The sequence below is a fragment of the Salvelinus namaycush genome, chromosome 15 (genome assembly GCF_016432855.1).
Source record: "Salvelinus namaycush isolate Seneca chromosome 15, SaNama_1.0, whole genome shotgun sequence".
Lineage (NCBI taxonomy): Eukaryota > Metazoa > Chordata > Actinopteri > Salmoniformes > Salmonidae > Salvelinus > Salvelinus namaycush.
The window spans coordinates 28,440,936-28,457,404 of record NC_052321.1 but is presented as its reverse complement, the minus strand read 5'-3'; the positions used below and the strand labels follow the sequence as shown (position 1 = coordinate 28,457,404).

General features: G+C 44.5%; 1 protein-coding gene across 1 annotated transcript in view; it reads right to left on the bottom strand.

Moving 5' to 3' along the window:
• Positions 1-3,013: 3,013 nt before the first annotated feature.
• Positions 3,014-16,469, bottom strand: part of spred1 (sprouty related EVH1 domain containing 1) — a 76,696-nt gene continuing 63,240 nt past the window's right edge. The window contains exons 4-6 of the mRNA XM_039009697.1: positions 15,716-15,759; positions 7,464-7,628; positions 3,014-7,249 (exon numbers count right to left, since the gene is read on the bottom strand). Of these exons, the coding sequence (XP_038865625.1) occupies positions 6,554-7,249; positions 7,464-7,628; positions 15,716-15,759 (905 nt within the window). The 3' untranslated portion in view covers positions 3,014-6,553. The remainder of the gene's footprint in view (positions 7,250-7,463; positions 7,629-15,715; positions 15,760-16,469) is intronic.

Below are 16,469 nucleotides of genomic sequence, written 5' to 3'. Positions count from 1 at the left end.
AATAAAATACCATCTTCATGCTCTCCTTCTTAAACTGAACAAGACATCAGTAGGCCCAGTCCACGCACACAGATATAGCATTTTTGAACAAATCGACTTGCCTCGTGAAGTGCCACCGTATACAGCACAGTCATTGGTTAGGCAGTACAAAAGGGTATATTTACATCAGCAAGAGCAGGGCAGGCCGGGGCTCATGCTTGGTAACGCCTATCCATTGCGGTGTGTAATGCAGTTTTGCCTAGTTTAAATACACCATCCCATCAGGGCAAAAACTCTGGCAGGAAGTACATTTTCTAAGAAATATAACTTTGCCCTGTGCTTCTCTGAGCATGCTCTTCATATAGCCTAGGCCTATAGCCTACAGGATAATTTTATTGAGACCACACTAGGCACATTATACTGCGAGCCCAGCAGAGAATCAGGGATGAGGGGTATCATCGGGAACACATGAAATACTATTATAAGCAACTCATTCTTAAACCCTGATGAATATGACATTTAATCAATTACAAATTACATGACCCTCCCCTGGACTAAATTTAAAAAAAAAATACTACTCTCCCCATGCCTGAAATTGAGAAAGCATGACCCTCTCCGGGTTACAGTTGTGTACATTTCTCTCCCTAAGGAAGAATCACATGATTCCATCCGGGTTATCAAGAAGGATTAGCAGATGAATTATACTGGTGAGCAAACATTCCATAACTACAGGTGGCGGTAAATTGCCAACCTTGGCTTTATACCTGTTCAAACAACACTACCATTGTTCATTTTGGCAGCTATTTTAGATGTAGTTTTAGTGCTAATTTTAGTCTTAAAATATAATTTAGTCTTAGTCACATTTAAGTAATTTCATCCTTAGTTAGTTAATTATCAGTCCACTAAAACTCTGGACAGTTTTAGTCTAGTTTTAATCCCAGACATTTTAGTGACATAATAGTCAGTGCATTTTTTAATATTAAATAATTAATATTTAGGCTACCTCTAACTTCCATTATGTGCACATTCAGATAGCTTTGTCCAACTAGGCCTACTAACCCCTCGTATACCTTAGCTGGCAACATGGATATTATGGCAGATTGTAACCAATGCCAGCCATAATTAACCATACAGGCTATAAAACCTTGGCCACAGGTTGAACAATTTACAGCTCTGATTTTCTCTCGATCATAACCATCAATGGGGGTAAATAAGTGGTTTCTTTGAAAATGGGAGAATTTGAGCTTTCCAAAAAATGCCAGAAATATTACTTTACTCATAATGAGCAACAAATAGCATAAGCTTTTCACATAGGAAAAAAGCAACTGCAACTCGCATATGCGGACTGCAGTGCGAGAGCAGCAACACCGCGCATATGGGAAAATAGAGCTTCTGATGTGATCAAAGCAAAAGTAGCCTATACATGAAAGTAAGAGAGAGAGTATTATTATTATTTCTAGTTGAGGTTACTTAGGCTTACAAGTGAAGTGGCCTGGCTTAGCATCAGTTCAAAAGATTGTCAGTGACTGAAGTGACCGCCTGGGAGCTGTGTGGGAGAGCCAGGCAGATCAATCCATAGAGATAGATAGAGGACTCATCTTTTTGTCTGTGCCATTATAGCGTGTGTGACAGCATGGGCAGCGCCCTTGAGGCTACAACCCATAGGAATCCCCACCCAGTTGACTACTTTAAAAAGGTGGAAGGATGGTGGAAGCCCTCAATGGCGCTGCCAATGCTAAAACTGCCTTTCGGCCACTAGAGGCCTTTATCATTCACTATGGTTCAATCAGACCTTGCAACTGAAATATGTCAATTCTTCCAATGAGAGGATTGCATGCAATATTCTGCATGCATTCATTCTTATGACTGGAAAAAAAAACTGATGAAAAGAAGCTTCATGTCAAATTAAATGTCCATTAGTCTCGTGAAATTCTCGCCTCACATTTTCATAGACTAAAATGAAAAGTAAATTGTAATGGTAATTTTTTCCCCAGGGCTTCTAGTCACATTATCATCATAGTTTTAGTCAGGAAAACTAGGTTGTTGATGAGTATTTTGTCATAGTTATTGACAAAATTTAGTAGTAGAACATTTTAGAAAATGTCTACTTCAAAATGGAGACGGCCTCAATGGCGTTGCTCATGTCCTCACAGACGCCATAATGGAAAATATATAATGATGTGATGTCTAAATATGGTTCCCGCTAATAACCTCCCGGTACAGGAGGTTGGTGGCACCTTAACTGGGGAGGACGGGCTAGTGGTAATGGCTGGAGCGGAATGGTATCAAATACATCAAACACATGGTTTCCATGTGTTTGATGCCATTCCATTTGCACGGTTCCAGCCATTATTATGAGCTGTCTTCCCCTCAGCAGCCTCCACTGCCTCCCGGGTTATCTTCATATCTTCCGTGGACTGAAAAAGCATCATAAAATCATCAAAAAGCACTCTTTGAAAATAGTTACATGACATCCCATTCTGAAATGTTATTCTTTACCATTCAAGTATGTGAATGAAATGTGTAATTTGTGTACAGCCATGACCTACGGATAATGTTAATCTTCTATATAGTCTAACCATAATTATATGTCAAGTGATTCAACAGAATACTATTATAGTATATGTGACATTCACATGGGGAAAACATTCTGGGATGAATTTCACTTGGTCCTGGAGAAGCTCAAATGGAAGGTACTGTAATAAAGTCATTCTGCTGATTTGCGTCTTGATATTTGCTCAATGAAAAATAACATTAGCACTAGATAACACTAGCTAGAGATAATACGTGAGAAATATTCCTGGAAAGTTTTTGCAACGTTACGTAGAAGTTGGATGTAGATATGCAAGGTGGCGTCTCCACCATAGAAATATAATTATATTACCTGAGGTGGCAAGATAATGATAGAAGTCTTTAAAAGAATCCCACAAGACAACAAGATTAAAACTCACCATTTTATTATGATAATGTTATTTGATATGTCAAATTACAAGTGTATGATGTAACAAAAACAGTTACAAACATATGTATGCATATTTACATGATATATTTATGAAAAGTAACAAGCTACATCTGTATGAAGAAAATACAACTATGACATGAGTTATTGAACTATACATTTTACATCATATACTTGGAATTTTCAAACCATGATAGAAATACCTAGACAAATATAAACCAATATAACCAGAACAAGAGCTGTTAAGTTTTAGATGGAAACTATGATGGACGTGAGGCACTTTTTTCGAGGTTGTCAGGGTGTGAAGCCAATGGCACTAAGAAAATGAAAGAAAAGATGCACGAGAAAGAAAATAAACAGGCAGTGTTTACAGAAGAATTAGAGTATCATTTTTACTGCAATTTTCAAAACACAAATGTTTTCCACTATTTAGAACTAATCACAGAAATGTTACATCATCAAGCGCCATAAGAAGAAAAAAGCCTACATACATCAGTGCACCAAAGCATTGGAAAATGTAAAAGTAACCACTCAACTGCTGTGAAAAGTAACCTTTTTATGCAATACACTGAAGATACAAGTTTATTTAGGCATTTCATTTTAACCTAGACAAAGTCGAGAATGTACATTTGTATGCATTCCAAAGATATCCAAACTTTAAGATTGAAAGAAAGAATAATAAGACTAGCAGCAGTGGTTAAAAACTGAAGTCTTACATATGCAAAGTTAACTGACAGGTAAAAAAATATATTAAAGCAGACAGACATGTTGCATATATAATACAGTACGTGATAGCGAGTTGCACTGTGCTGGTTAATGCAGAATGAAACAGGCTATTTCAGTATCTCTCAGCTAAACTTGTAGAAATGTACATCCTACATTTTGCTTCTCAGCCAGCAAGTTTTTAAATCAGGTTCATCAAACCTTGGTTCAGCTTGCAATATGCAGGGCAATCCAAATTACAATATGGGATGAGAACAAAATGAAAATGGACAAACAAACCGAAACGGGTGAACACACGCACACACATACACCTAACACACAAGAACACACACTCGTGGTCATGGTTATATGCTGTCAGAGAACTAGATATTGTTTTAACAGTCTTTCAGAGCAGATTTTCTCTCTCCCTCCCAACACAATAAAATTAGTGATTGTATCTAGCAGCTTTATATATAAACCTTTTAAAAATAAGTGGACTGCCACTACTTTGACATGTTAGCACTCTAGCCTTCCTTCCTCGGTACAAAACTAGAAAGAAACTCTATTCAACGCGCAATAGTCATTTCAATCATCAACGCCCTCTACTTTTCAATGTGAAATAATACTACAAGGTGACCTATGTACATAATGCTGTCAATTGAAGCTACAGTATATGCTGACAGCAGTGATCAATACAGCTCTATCTTCATTTCCAAAAAACTAAACGGGATTATTATCAGGTATTTAAATATAGTGTTACTTATTTACAGGCATTTGGATTTTGGTACCTGGGTAACATCTATATAGCATTATTAAAGTGTCCTGTCACTGACTCAGTGTGGAGAGAGGTCTATACGTTTCCCATGGTCAAGAGTTTGCATAGAAAGTAAAGAGTGCCCAGCATGGGGCATAAGGGTGGGATTTGGAAGAAGTTGACTGCCCCCGTCCAGTCTGGAGACAAGACCGAATTGCCACTTCCTTTTCTCGAGGAGTGGCGGGCCGAGGGATGGGGTTCATATCTACTGGCCAAGGTACAGGGCGGTAATGACAAGCTTTTCAAATTGGGAAGGGCGATTTTCTATCAGTTTGATAGTTCGGTCTAAATGATCAAAGAAGACTCTTTGTTCTCAAACATTATTCAGGTGCACAGGCAGACAGTCTAAAATCAACAGTTGATGCTGTTGTGTGGAATTAGCAATAACACTGTCTTTTTGAGGTGCAGTATCAAATTAATACAACTGGGGGTCTGTCTACAGTCATTCATTGGTTGTTATCGTGGCTATTGTTCTTCTGTGTGAAATACGGATTTGAACAAGGACCTTCATATCTACCAATCAGGCTTCAACAAAGTCTGTTTTGTTACAACTAGTCAAAACAGACAACAGTTTCTACGATCACTGTGCTTGTGCAACAATCATACTCGTATGCTATAATAACCTATAGCCAAATGTACTTTCTTTCTGTGACCTTTAAAACGATGCATCCATTAATTCACGACTGGGCCAATGTTAAATGATGTATTCTTGGAGTTACCGTGAACAAGCTGCAAAATGACCTAATAACAGCAGTACATTTGACTCATTCTTACAAATGCTTCAACCACAAGGGGACAGACATACAGTACTTTTGAAACTTGGAGATGGTGCTGTAACCAAAGCTTGGAGACCAGTGCTTTCAAGGTGGGTTTTTCCTCACACAAAATTTTAGTTTTAAATTGGTGATTTCTTGTTGCCGACTAATTCAAAAACATTTCGTTTTCCCCAAACTAGCCTAATTTTAGTCACCAAAATTACATGTAAAAACTTGCTGGTTGAGTAAAATTTCAGCTTTATAAATTCAAAACATAAAATGAGCAAGAAAAAAAGACAAACACCAGTTTCACCATGAAGCAAACATTTGATTGAGTCAAAATTGAAAATCTGGTAAAGTACATGGAATTGTGAAGTATTGGTCTCATTTGTGTAAGGTGATTCAAGGAGTGTTAACATTAACTCTTGACTTGGGAAAATCATTTTGGGGGGGATGGAGGATGGCAAAATACATTACCATGTTTTCCCTTCTGCTCATGGAATCGATCCCTTTATGTTGGAATGCAAATAAGTGGTCCAAATCGCCTTACCAAAACAAGGAAATAGTTCTAACATTATCTATGGTGAACGTCAAAAGCTATGTCATACTGTACCCGTCAAAAGATAAAGGTGTTACGTTCTTTTTTTGTTCAACATTCGATGAATAGGAAAAATAAGGAAACACGTACACATCCACCACAGCAACATCTCTGAACTGTTAAATGACTCTAACAATGGCGTTATGGTTAACGTACCATTACAATTGTGTGAAGGCTACCTTTAAGGGGGGGATAAACATTTCTAGTGCACTTTGTCTAATAATTACACTGTCGGCCAATGCTCGAGTCAAAGGGAAGGCCACTGTCACCCAAACAAAAATTCACAAAAAAGCAAGAAAATATCCCTTTCAGCATACTGGAACAATAAGTATGTTACCTTTCCGCACAATTGTTTTGTTTTTGTTGTCGTTTGATATTCCTTCATAAAGTTACACATTACTTCTAGAGAGAGTCTGACATGGTGGCCTGCCTGTGTGTATTATGTACGAGTGTGAGTGTGTGTTTAGTAATATCACCATGCCTGTTAATCACAACGCCTTCTCCTTGCGTTCAGCTCCTGAACTTAACTTCACACTCAGAGCCCGTAAAGCACGAGGTTGGTCTTCCGTTGCTCTCTGCGTCGGAGGACACAAACATCTCCAAAAGACATCCAGAGCCAGGGTTCTATAACAACATGTCACCCCCCTTTGAGAGGTGAATGGAAAAACAAGCTTCCGCTTTCCTGTGTTAGCTAGCTGTGTTGTGGGTAGGTCGTCCCGGGTGAGGGGGGTCAGAGTTCAGTCAGGTCACCCGGCGGCCTTGTGCTTGCCCCCGCAGCATCGGCAGGCCTCCCCACAGTGGTGGCAGGCTCTTAGCGGCAGGTAGCAGCACATACAAGGAGCGATGAAGGACAGCGCCACCAGGGCCAGCCAGCGCAGGCAGAACTGCTCGTCGGCCGTGTCACACGAGCACGGGTCCGAGAAGTCTCCCTCAGAGTCGGACATGCAGTGGTAGAGCATGCTCTCGGCACACAGCATACAGCTGACTTTATAGATGCACTGCTTGATGGGGTCTGGAGCGTCCTGGCACTGCCCCCGTCGGTTGTCCTCATGGTTGAACATTTCCCGGCAGTAGATACAGCGTGAACGCTCACCATCCTCCCGCCGCCGCCGCCCTTTTTTGGACTTGAGCAGCGGCGAGGGCTGGGTCTTGATGGAGGAGTTTTTACCCAGCCCTAGCCCTGTGCCCATACCCATACTCCCAGGGCCCGAGTGGGACTCCATGCCCGGCCCCTCGGGGAAGAGGTACTCACACTTCTTGGTGTCCAGTTTGTGGAAGGAGGCGGGGAAGTCAGGGTCCTCTCGCTCCACATCATGCTTCCACATGACGGGGTGGCGGTAGTCCTCGTAACCGCGGATCAGAACGTCCTTACGAGGGTTGATCCTAACGATCTCCTCCTCGTCCATGTGAAAGCTCACGTGGCGCGTCGACTTGAAGGAGACCTAGTGGAGACAGTTATTATAGTATTGTTTATTCAGTTCAGGAGGGCGCACAACAGACATTTTAGCATGTTGTCAGCATATATTGAAGTTTATTTTAGTATGCATCTTGACTGATCTTTACTGTTCTTCAATGTTTAGGTTTAATCTCCAACAGTGATAAAGGGCTAATGATATACAATAATATAGTGTGGGTCTAGAGACGTTTGATACTGACCTGAGGAGGCAGGTAGCGCCGGTTGCTGGAGGGGAACTCGTCAAAAGGCTGAGCGCGGACATAGCAGCCTCGGCAGGGCTCAGTGGACACCACACTGTGGACACTCAGGGGGGAGAAGGGCTCCTTCATGGGTGTACAGATGGAGGGCGGCTCCTCACACAGGGGCTGCAACACAACCACACACAACCAGTCAGACATCGGCCACATCTATCAACTTCTAAACTCAGCAAAAAAAAGAAACGGCCCTTTTTCAGGACCCCGTCTTTCAAAGATAATTCGTAAAAATCTAAATAACTTCACAGATCTTCATTGTAAAGGGTTGAAACACTGTTTCCCATGCTTGTTCAATGAACCATAAACAATGCATGAACATGCACCTGTGGAACGGTCGTTAAGACCCTAACAGCTTACAGATGGTAGGCAATTAAGGTCAAAGTTATGAAAACTTGGGACACTAAAAGAGGCCTTTCTACTGACTCTGAAAAACACCAAAAGAAAGATGCCCAGGGTCCCTGCTCATCTGCGTGAACGTGCCTTAGGCATGCTGCAAGGAGGCATGAGGACTGCAGATATGGCCAGGGCAATAAATTGCAATGTCCGTACTGTGAGATGCCTAAGACAGCGCTACAGGGAGACAGGACGGACAGCGGATCGTCCTCGCAGTGGCAGACCACGTGCAACAACACCTCCACAGCATCGGTACATCTGAACATCACACCTGTGGGACAGGTACAGGATGGCAACAACAACTGCCCGAGTTACACCAGGAAGGCACAATCCCTCCATCAGTGCTCAGACTGTCCGCAATAGGCTGAGAGAGGCTGGACTGAGGGCTTGTAGGCCTGTTGTAAGGCAGATCCTCAGCAGACATCACCGGCAACAACGTCGCCTATGGGCACAAACCCATCGTCGCTGGACCAGACAGGACTGGCAAAAAGTGCTCTTCACTGACGAGCCGCAGTTTTGTCTCACCAGGGGTGATGGTCGTATGGGCACAAACCCACCGTCGCTGGCCCAGACAGGACTGGCAAAAAGTGCTCTTCACTGACGAGCCGCAGCTTTGTCTCACCAGGGGTGATGGTCGGATTCGCGTTTATCATCAGAGGAATGAGCGTTACACCGAGGCCTGTACTCTGGAGCGAGATCGATTTGGAGGTGGAGGGTCCGTCATGGTCTGGGGCGGTGTGTCACAGCATTATGGGACTGAGCTTGTTGTCATTACAGGCAATTCCAACGCTATGCGTTACAGGGAAGACATCCTCCTCCCTCATGTGGTACCCTTCCTGCAGGCTCATCCTGACATGACCCTCCAGCATGACAATGCCACCAGCCATACTGCTCGTTCTGTGCGTGATTTCCTGCAAGACAGGAATGTCAGTGTTCTGCCATGGCCAGCAAAGAGCCCGGATCTCAATCCCATTGAGCACGTCTGGGACCTGTTGGATCGGAGGGTGAGGGCTCAAGCCATTCCCCCCCAGAAATGTCCGGGAACTTGCAGGTGCCTTGGTGGAAGAGTGGGGTAACATCTCACAGCAAGAACTGGCAAATCTGGTGCAGTCCATGAGGAGGAGATGCACTGCAGTACTTAATGCAGCTGGTGGCTACACCAGATACTGACTGTTACTTTTGATTTTGACCCCCCCTTTGTTCAGGGACACATTATTCCATTTCTGTTAGTCACATGTCTGTGGAACTTGTTCAGTTTATGTCTCAGTTGTTGAATCTTATGTTCATACAAATATTTACACATGTTAAGTTTGCTGAAAATAAACACAGTTGACAGTGAGAGGACGTTTCTTTTTTTGCTGAGTTCTTATTCAACACATCATACATTCCAACTTATACAAGGCGTCTTTATTATACTTCCAAATACAAAGCATAACACTGACTCACATTAGCTACAGATGCCACTGATATCCTAACTATATGAATTCCACATATGTCCACTAGGTGGCAGCCAGAGCCCACATTTCTCCCTGTGCTTCTGCCTGAGATGACTCAAGCCCCGTCTGTTGAGAACTCCGAGTTCCTATCAGCCTCCCATGTGTTCCCACAGGCATTTTTATTGCTGTGAGATCTACAAACATGGGCCTGATAAACACATAGCCACTTCTAACCCTGTAGCCAGTTTCGCAGTCCCGTGTGGCTCAGTAGGTAGAGCATGGCGCTTGCAACGCCAGGGTTGTGGGTTCAACTTCCACCGGGGACCAGTACCAAAATATATGTAAGTCACTGTGGATAAGTGCATCTCCTAAATTAAAATGTAAAACATTCCCTCCTCTTTAAGGCTAAATGTGTCCTCAAAGGAGTTTTTTTTTTAAATGTTTTTTTTTGGGTCTCAGAAGGTATTAACGGCATCATCCACAGACAGCTCCTAGTCAACTGAAAATGACAAATACTGTTAATAACTATGTAACACACACACACACACATATATATATAGACCAAATACATTCATACATGTTCAGAAACACACCTGTTAGGTGACAATGGAGTATGAGCCCAACCCCAGCAGGAGAGGAAGAAAGGTATGGAGGAGAGGAGATGGATAGGCAGCCATGACAGAGAGAGGCCTTATGGCCAGCACATTTCAGCACTCACACAAGCATGGTGCTCCCATCTGTGCACATGCCAGTACATGCACGCACACACACACACAAATTCTCACACACATATAGTACGCAACCTTACACGCAGTCACACAAAGATACATATTCTCACACACATAAGCATACACTCCCTGGCTCCATCCAGGCTTGTCCATCTCTCCCTCCCTCCCTCTCTCTCTCTCTCTCCCTGCGTGTGGAGGAGGCTGCTGGTTAGTCAGTGCACTGTGTAAAGTAGCCCACGCCAGTGTTTTAACGCACAGCGGAAATCTGGTTTGCGCCCAGCTGCTGTTACAGTAATTACTGTCCTGTGGTTGCTAAGAGATGCCTCTCTCTCTCTCTCAACAAAGTGTGTGCGTCTTGTTTCCTCTCTGCTTCTCTGAATGCTAAAATACTGTGTCACACACACCCAGTGTGTTAGACGTCTGAGCAGGAAGGACAGACTAAGAAGAGGAGTGGAAAGAAGAGAAAGAACAGAACAGGATAAAATAAGTGTGTGTACGAGAGCATATGTATACGTATGTGTGTGTGTGTGTGTGTGTGTGTGACAGAGAGCACGGCCAACAAGTCTGCCGAGAGAATGTCATAAACCAGCTCCAGCTGGAGAAATGCAGCCCATAACTTAAAAAGACAGATGACAGCTGTGTGTGTGTGTGTGTGTGTGTGTGTGTGTGTGTGTGTGTGTGTGTGTGTGTGTGTGTGTGTGTGTGAGAGAGTGTGTGTGTGTTAGGGGAGTGAAATGGGAACCAGATTTGGGCTTCCTTTTAAAGCACTGGGCTGAGCCCCACCATTCAAAGGCATGCGTGGGGGCCAATCTGGTTCTGATCTGACCCCAGAGATGTTGAGGGGGAGATGGCGGGGAGCAACCTGGCGCAGGACCAACATCAGAGCTTCAAGCGCTTCCACCCTCCCAGGCATACACGGGGGAAGGGGCTTGGCTGCTCCACATTCTGGAAACCCCATAAGGCACAGGTGTGTAGCCTATGTTGTGGGTGTGTTGAATCAGCGACTCATAAGGAGTCACAGGTCCAGGCATCTGCATGACGACCTCTGAAATATCTGGGTCCTCGGGTTCACAGTATTTCATTGTGAAACATCCCAAGCAAAAAGCATTCAGATGTGTGTTAGAGAGAGAAGCAGAGGGAGAGAGAGTGGGATTGTGTATGACGAGTTCTTCAGTGTCACAGACGATGACTCATTCCTAGTATGAATCCTCGTAAACGCTGCTCAGCCCTGCTCTATAGTGATTCTACAGGGGCTTCTCTTCAGTAAGCTTTCTCCTCAACCAAACTACCTTACTTGACTAAAACATGCACCGTTTGACCACCCACCACTGGGGTTTGCTTCTTTAATCTCTCTTGAACTATATCACCCCACCTCCTCTCAAATACTTGGCTGCATCAAAATCTCTGCAAACACAAACTACATCTCCCACAAGTCCTATCTTCTACATCCATTTGAGATAAGGAAAGGCTCATCCATCCTCCTCAGCTGAGGTCATGCAGTAGATGTGGTCTTTCTTTTTCGTAAATCTGTCAAATGTTGCATCTAAACAAGGTTCTGCAAAGGCTAAGTCAAGGACAGCAGCATCTTGTCAATGAAGTGTGTGAATGGCTATGAGAGTGTGTGTGGGCGGGGGGGGGGGGGGGGGGGGGGGGTATTTTTGCAGTATGTCAGCCGTTGACAGTGTCGACTGTGTATGTGTGTGTGTGAGAGAGACTGGCGGTGGGTGTGAGGTGTCGGGGTGAGGGAGGGCAGGATGTGGGCTGATGAGGGCCCTACACCACACACAGGCACACACAAGATACAGAGCCGCGCATTTTATACACACACACACACACACACACACACACACACACACACACACACACACACACACACACACACACACACACACACACACACACATCTGGACAGGGGGTTAAGAGGTTCCAGATACTTAGAGACCTGGTTGGCCATTGATGTCTGCATATGCTCGGAGTTTCAGAGTATCATGGGAAAACCAGACATCCTAAAACACTCTACATGGCAGACATGTTACAAGTCCCGTCAAGCTCATACAGAGAGTGACTAGGCTAAATCCATTAAAAGGCCAAACAAGCCTCCAAAGTGCCCAACCTCCCGTGTCAACGTGCCCTACCTCCCGTGTCAACGTGCCCTACCTCCCGTGTCAACGTGCCCTACCTCCCGTGTCAACGTGCCCTACCTCCCGTGTCAACGTGCCCTACCTCCCGTGTCAACGTGCCCTACCTCCCGTGTCAACGTGCCCTACCTCCCGTGTCAAAGTGCCCTAAGTCTCGTGTCAACGCGCCCTACCTCCCGTGTCAACGCGCCCTACCTCCCGTGTCAACGCGCCCTACCTCCCGTGTCAAAGTGCCCTACCTCCCGTGTCAAAGCGCCCTAACTCCCGTGTCAAAGTGCCCTACCTCCCGTGTCAACGCGCCCTACCTCCCGTGTCAACGCGCCCTACCTCCCGTGTCAACGCGCCCTACCTCCCGTGTCAACGCGCCCTACCTCCCGTGTCAACGCGCCCGACCTCCCGTGTCAACGCGCCCGACCTCCCGTGTCAACGCGCCCGACCTCCCGTGTCAACGCGCCCTACCTCCCGTGTCAACGCGCCCGACCTCCCGTGTCAACGCGCCCGACCTCCCGTGTCAACGCGCCCGACCTCCCGTGTCAACGCGCCCAACCTCCCGTGTCAACGCGCCCAACCTCCCGTGTCAACGTGCCCTACCTCCCGTGTCAACGCGCCCTACCTCCCGTGTCAAAGTGACCTACCTCCCGTGTCAAAGTGACCTACCTCCCGTGTCAAAGTGACTCGTCTCATGGATCTTGGCTGGGCTACAGCACAAGGTCACTTTCAGCTAAATCAATTCATGTCAGAGTTTCGACGAAGAAATGGAACTGAACAAAACCCAACATATTTCTATGGCCTTCTTAGTCTGCGCACACACAGCTCTCGCCGTCCAAGTTAAATTCTGGGATGGAGCACATAGTGATGGCTGAAACATGTCCAGTTATGAAGAGGTGCAGGCTAACATCACACAGTAGATATGATTCCATGAACGTGTCCAGTTATGAAGAGGTGCAGGCTAACATCACACAGTAGATGATTCCATGAACGTGTCCAGTTATGAAGAGGTGCAGGCTAACATCACACAGTAGATATGATTCCATGAACGTGTCCAGTTATGAAGAGGTGCAGGCTAACATCACACAGTAGATGATTCCATGAACGTGTCCAGTTATGAAGAGGTGCAGGCTAACATCACAGAGTAGATATGATTCCATGAACGTGTCCAGTTATGAAGAGGTGCAGGCTAACATCACACAGTAGATGATTCCATGAACGTGTCCAGTTATGAAGAGGTGCAGGCTAACATCACACAGTAGATGATTCCATGAACGTGTCCAGTTATGAAGAGGTGCAGGCTAACATCACAGAGTAGATATGATTCCATGAACGTGTCCAGTTATGAAGAGGTGCAGGCTAACATCACACAGTAGATGATTCCATGAACGTGTCCAGTTATGAAGAGGTGCAGGCTAACATCACACAGTAGATATGATTCCATGAACGTGTCCAGTTATGAAGAGGTGCAGGCTAACATCACACAGTAGATATGATTCCATGAACTTGTCCAGTGATTTATTTTTAACTTGTAAAAAGTCCATTCAACCATCTTGTGTCGATGAAAACAGCTGGACGTAATGACATCACACCTACAAAAAAATTTACATTTTCGGGGGGAAAATTATGACAAAACTAGTGCCAAATAAAAATGCAGTGATTGAAGTGCTTCCATTAGCTATTTAGGCAAATTGCGCATGAATAAATTGGCAACAGCCTATATGCCCTCCCACCTATCAGTGTCATGTCTCAGGTAGCCCGCGAAAGCCAGCATGGATAGAATGCCATAATTGACTAATATTTGACATATGTGCCAATGTGTCGCCACAGTCGATGTCATGGTGAAACTTGCACTCCTGTAGAGCTGAAATAATTGGATGGTGAAACTTTCCAGCCAACCAGAAAAGCAAGGAGAAGCAATTCAGGCATTATTGAAAGTCAGGACAATCCTTGTCCTGCAAAGAAACATTATTTTTATACTAAAAATGTTTTTTTGCAAGCAGTAGACAGAATTAAATGTGGAGTGGAGCTTTATAGTTACGCGGTGACATTACGTGCGTACCTTCAAAATGATTCGGCAAGGATGAAAATGTTGTAGATCTTTAGATCGTTTCTCCTGTATCTGCCGTTTCCATAACACATACTGCAAAAACATTATTTTTTTAAATGTATTTTTTTTACATTGCTTTTGTCAAATAAATCTGGTTCAATGGAAACTTGCCTAGCGTGTGGTGGCATTTGAGTCGAGCGTTAGTTAGCTCCATCTCTTTGGCTGTGTGGCTTGGTGTGAGAGTGTGACTAGCCTCACAGTTTCTCGCCCATGTAGCCCATTCCCAGGTCTCAGACCGCAACACTCTGATGCCAAATTACCATGGCGACACCCTCGGTTGCTCACTTACTGAACCCCCCTGCTCCTCCCACCCACCCACCCACCGGCCGCCCGCCGGCTCCTTTGCTGCCTGGCAACAGCTGTCATTGGACTTCCTGTACGGCTGATTTCTTAAAGAGGAAGCTGCTCTCCACAGGAACAGGAACAGATCCTCTCGTTCCTCTCACGCCCTCTGACCTTCTCTACTCCACTCTGTGAATCAGGACAGATACTGTGGGGTCAAAGGTGATTGCAGCCCAGCCACCAGGTCACTGGTGGACACAAAACCCCCAGATACTGGGAATTAAAGAGCAGCAGGGGATACTAAATCATTAGCTTAGCAGGTCATCTGAAACAATGCCTTTTGTAAAGAGGTTCAGTTTGTCATGTATACTTTCACAAATACAACGCATTGGCCCTTCGTGTCACAAATCTGATAGGTTTGTCTACTTGTGGTGTTTCATAAGCAAAACTTGAGCAAGGAGCAGTGTTGTGTTTCTACAGCACACTCCATATCTAAAGCAAAATCAGCTTGGCTGTGCAGGTCTTTACCTTCACTCCCTGTTGATGAGATTGAGAAAACGTTGCTATCTACACTGCCGAACAGGAGCAGTAGCTTGTAAAAGTTCATACTGAGGAGGACAAAGAGAGCCAACTCCTTTATCAACTTACCAACACACTACACCTGAGCACAGCTCAATCTATCAATAGATGAGGAAATACGAGTGGTTTCAGATAACCCACAAAGACAAATTGGAGAAATGTACCATGTTGACTTTTTTTTAACGAAACTTGGTTCCCAGGTATCAGTTTTGACCGGGTGACAGATATGCACACCTAAGCCGTGGGCACACTCGACAACTCCCCAGCAATGAAAGGTAAGGCAAGACCCTGGCTGTTACAACAGACCCATATCCTAAAGACAACTGTCAGAGGAGAAGACGAAGGGCCTGAAGCAGTACTGGAATAGAGTGTCGTGTTCAGCCACTGCTCAGATTTACCTCGGCCCTGCGTCCTTGATTCAAGCACAGGAAACAGAACTGAATTACACTAGACTGGTGGGAAGTCAGGTCAGTCCTACAGAAAACCGTTGTGCTACCAAATAAAGACATGGAGAATATACGAGGACCCTAGTCCCTGGACTCACCTGTAATCCATCCAGGGAGTCCGAGTCACCAAACGCAGGACAGCCTGGAAAAGAGAAGATTGATTAAAGTCAGAAATTCAATAAGAATTCCAGCACGTAGCTACATAGACACAACAGACAGTTCACATAACATACTGTACATCCCCACGTCACCAAGTCCCTTTATATCAAAAGTCCCTAAAATGTTACAAGTCCCCAGACGTCACACATCCCCACAAGCATGCCACTGGTGATAGATGGGAAGAGGGAAGCCATTGAGGGAAGTTTGGTAGGCCGAGACTTACATTCGCCATCACAGCTAAATGGGGAAATCAAAGCTACTCTGTGTTAGTAAGGCACATGGCCTAATGAAATCTGCTCTCTGCTTGTATAAGTACAACTCGGGTCGGGGATAAAAAGCCATGACGATTTTAAAGAAAGTAGACTAATGATAAGAATACTACATTAAACAAAAATATAAAATCGCAACATGCAACAATTTCAATTGAAATAAATGAATTAATAATCTATGGATTTCACGACTGGGAATACAAAATAAAACATGTATGTACATCAACAGAGCATGTTCATTTGAATCATTTATGAACTGTAATATTGGAGTAGTTTATCATCAGTCGGTTTCAGAATCTTCTTCTCGGCCATGTTGACTACCCAGCCTGGCGAGAGGCCAAAGAACATCTGTCTGGGGTTCTTTATCATAGAGAGCATGTGGAACTATTCGTCTTGTCCGGTATCTGTTGGTCACAGATACCTT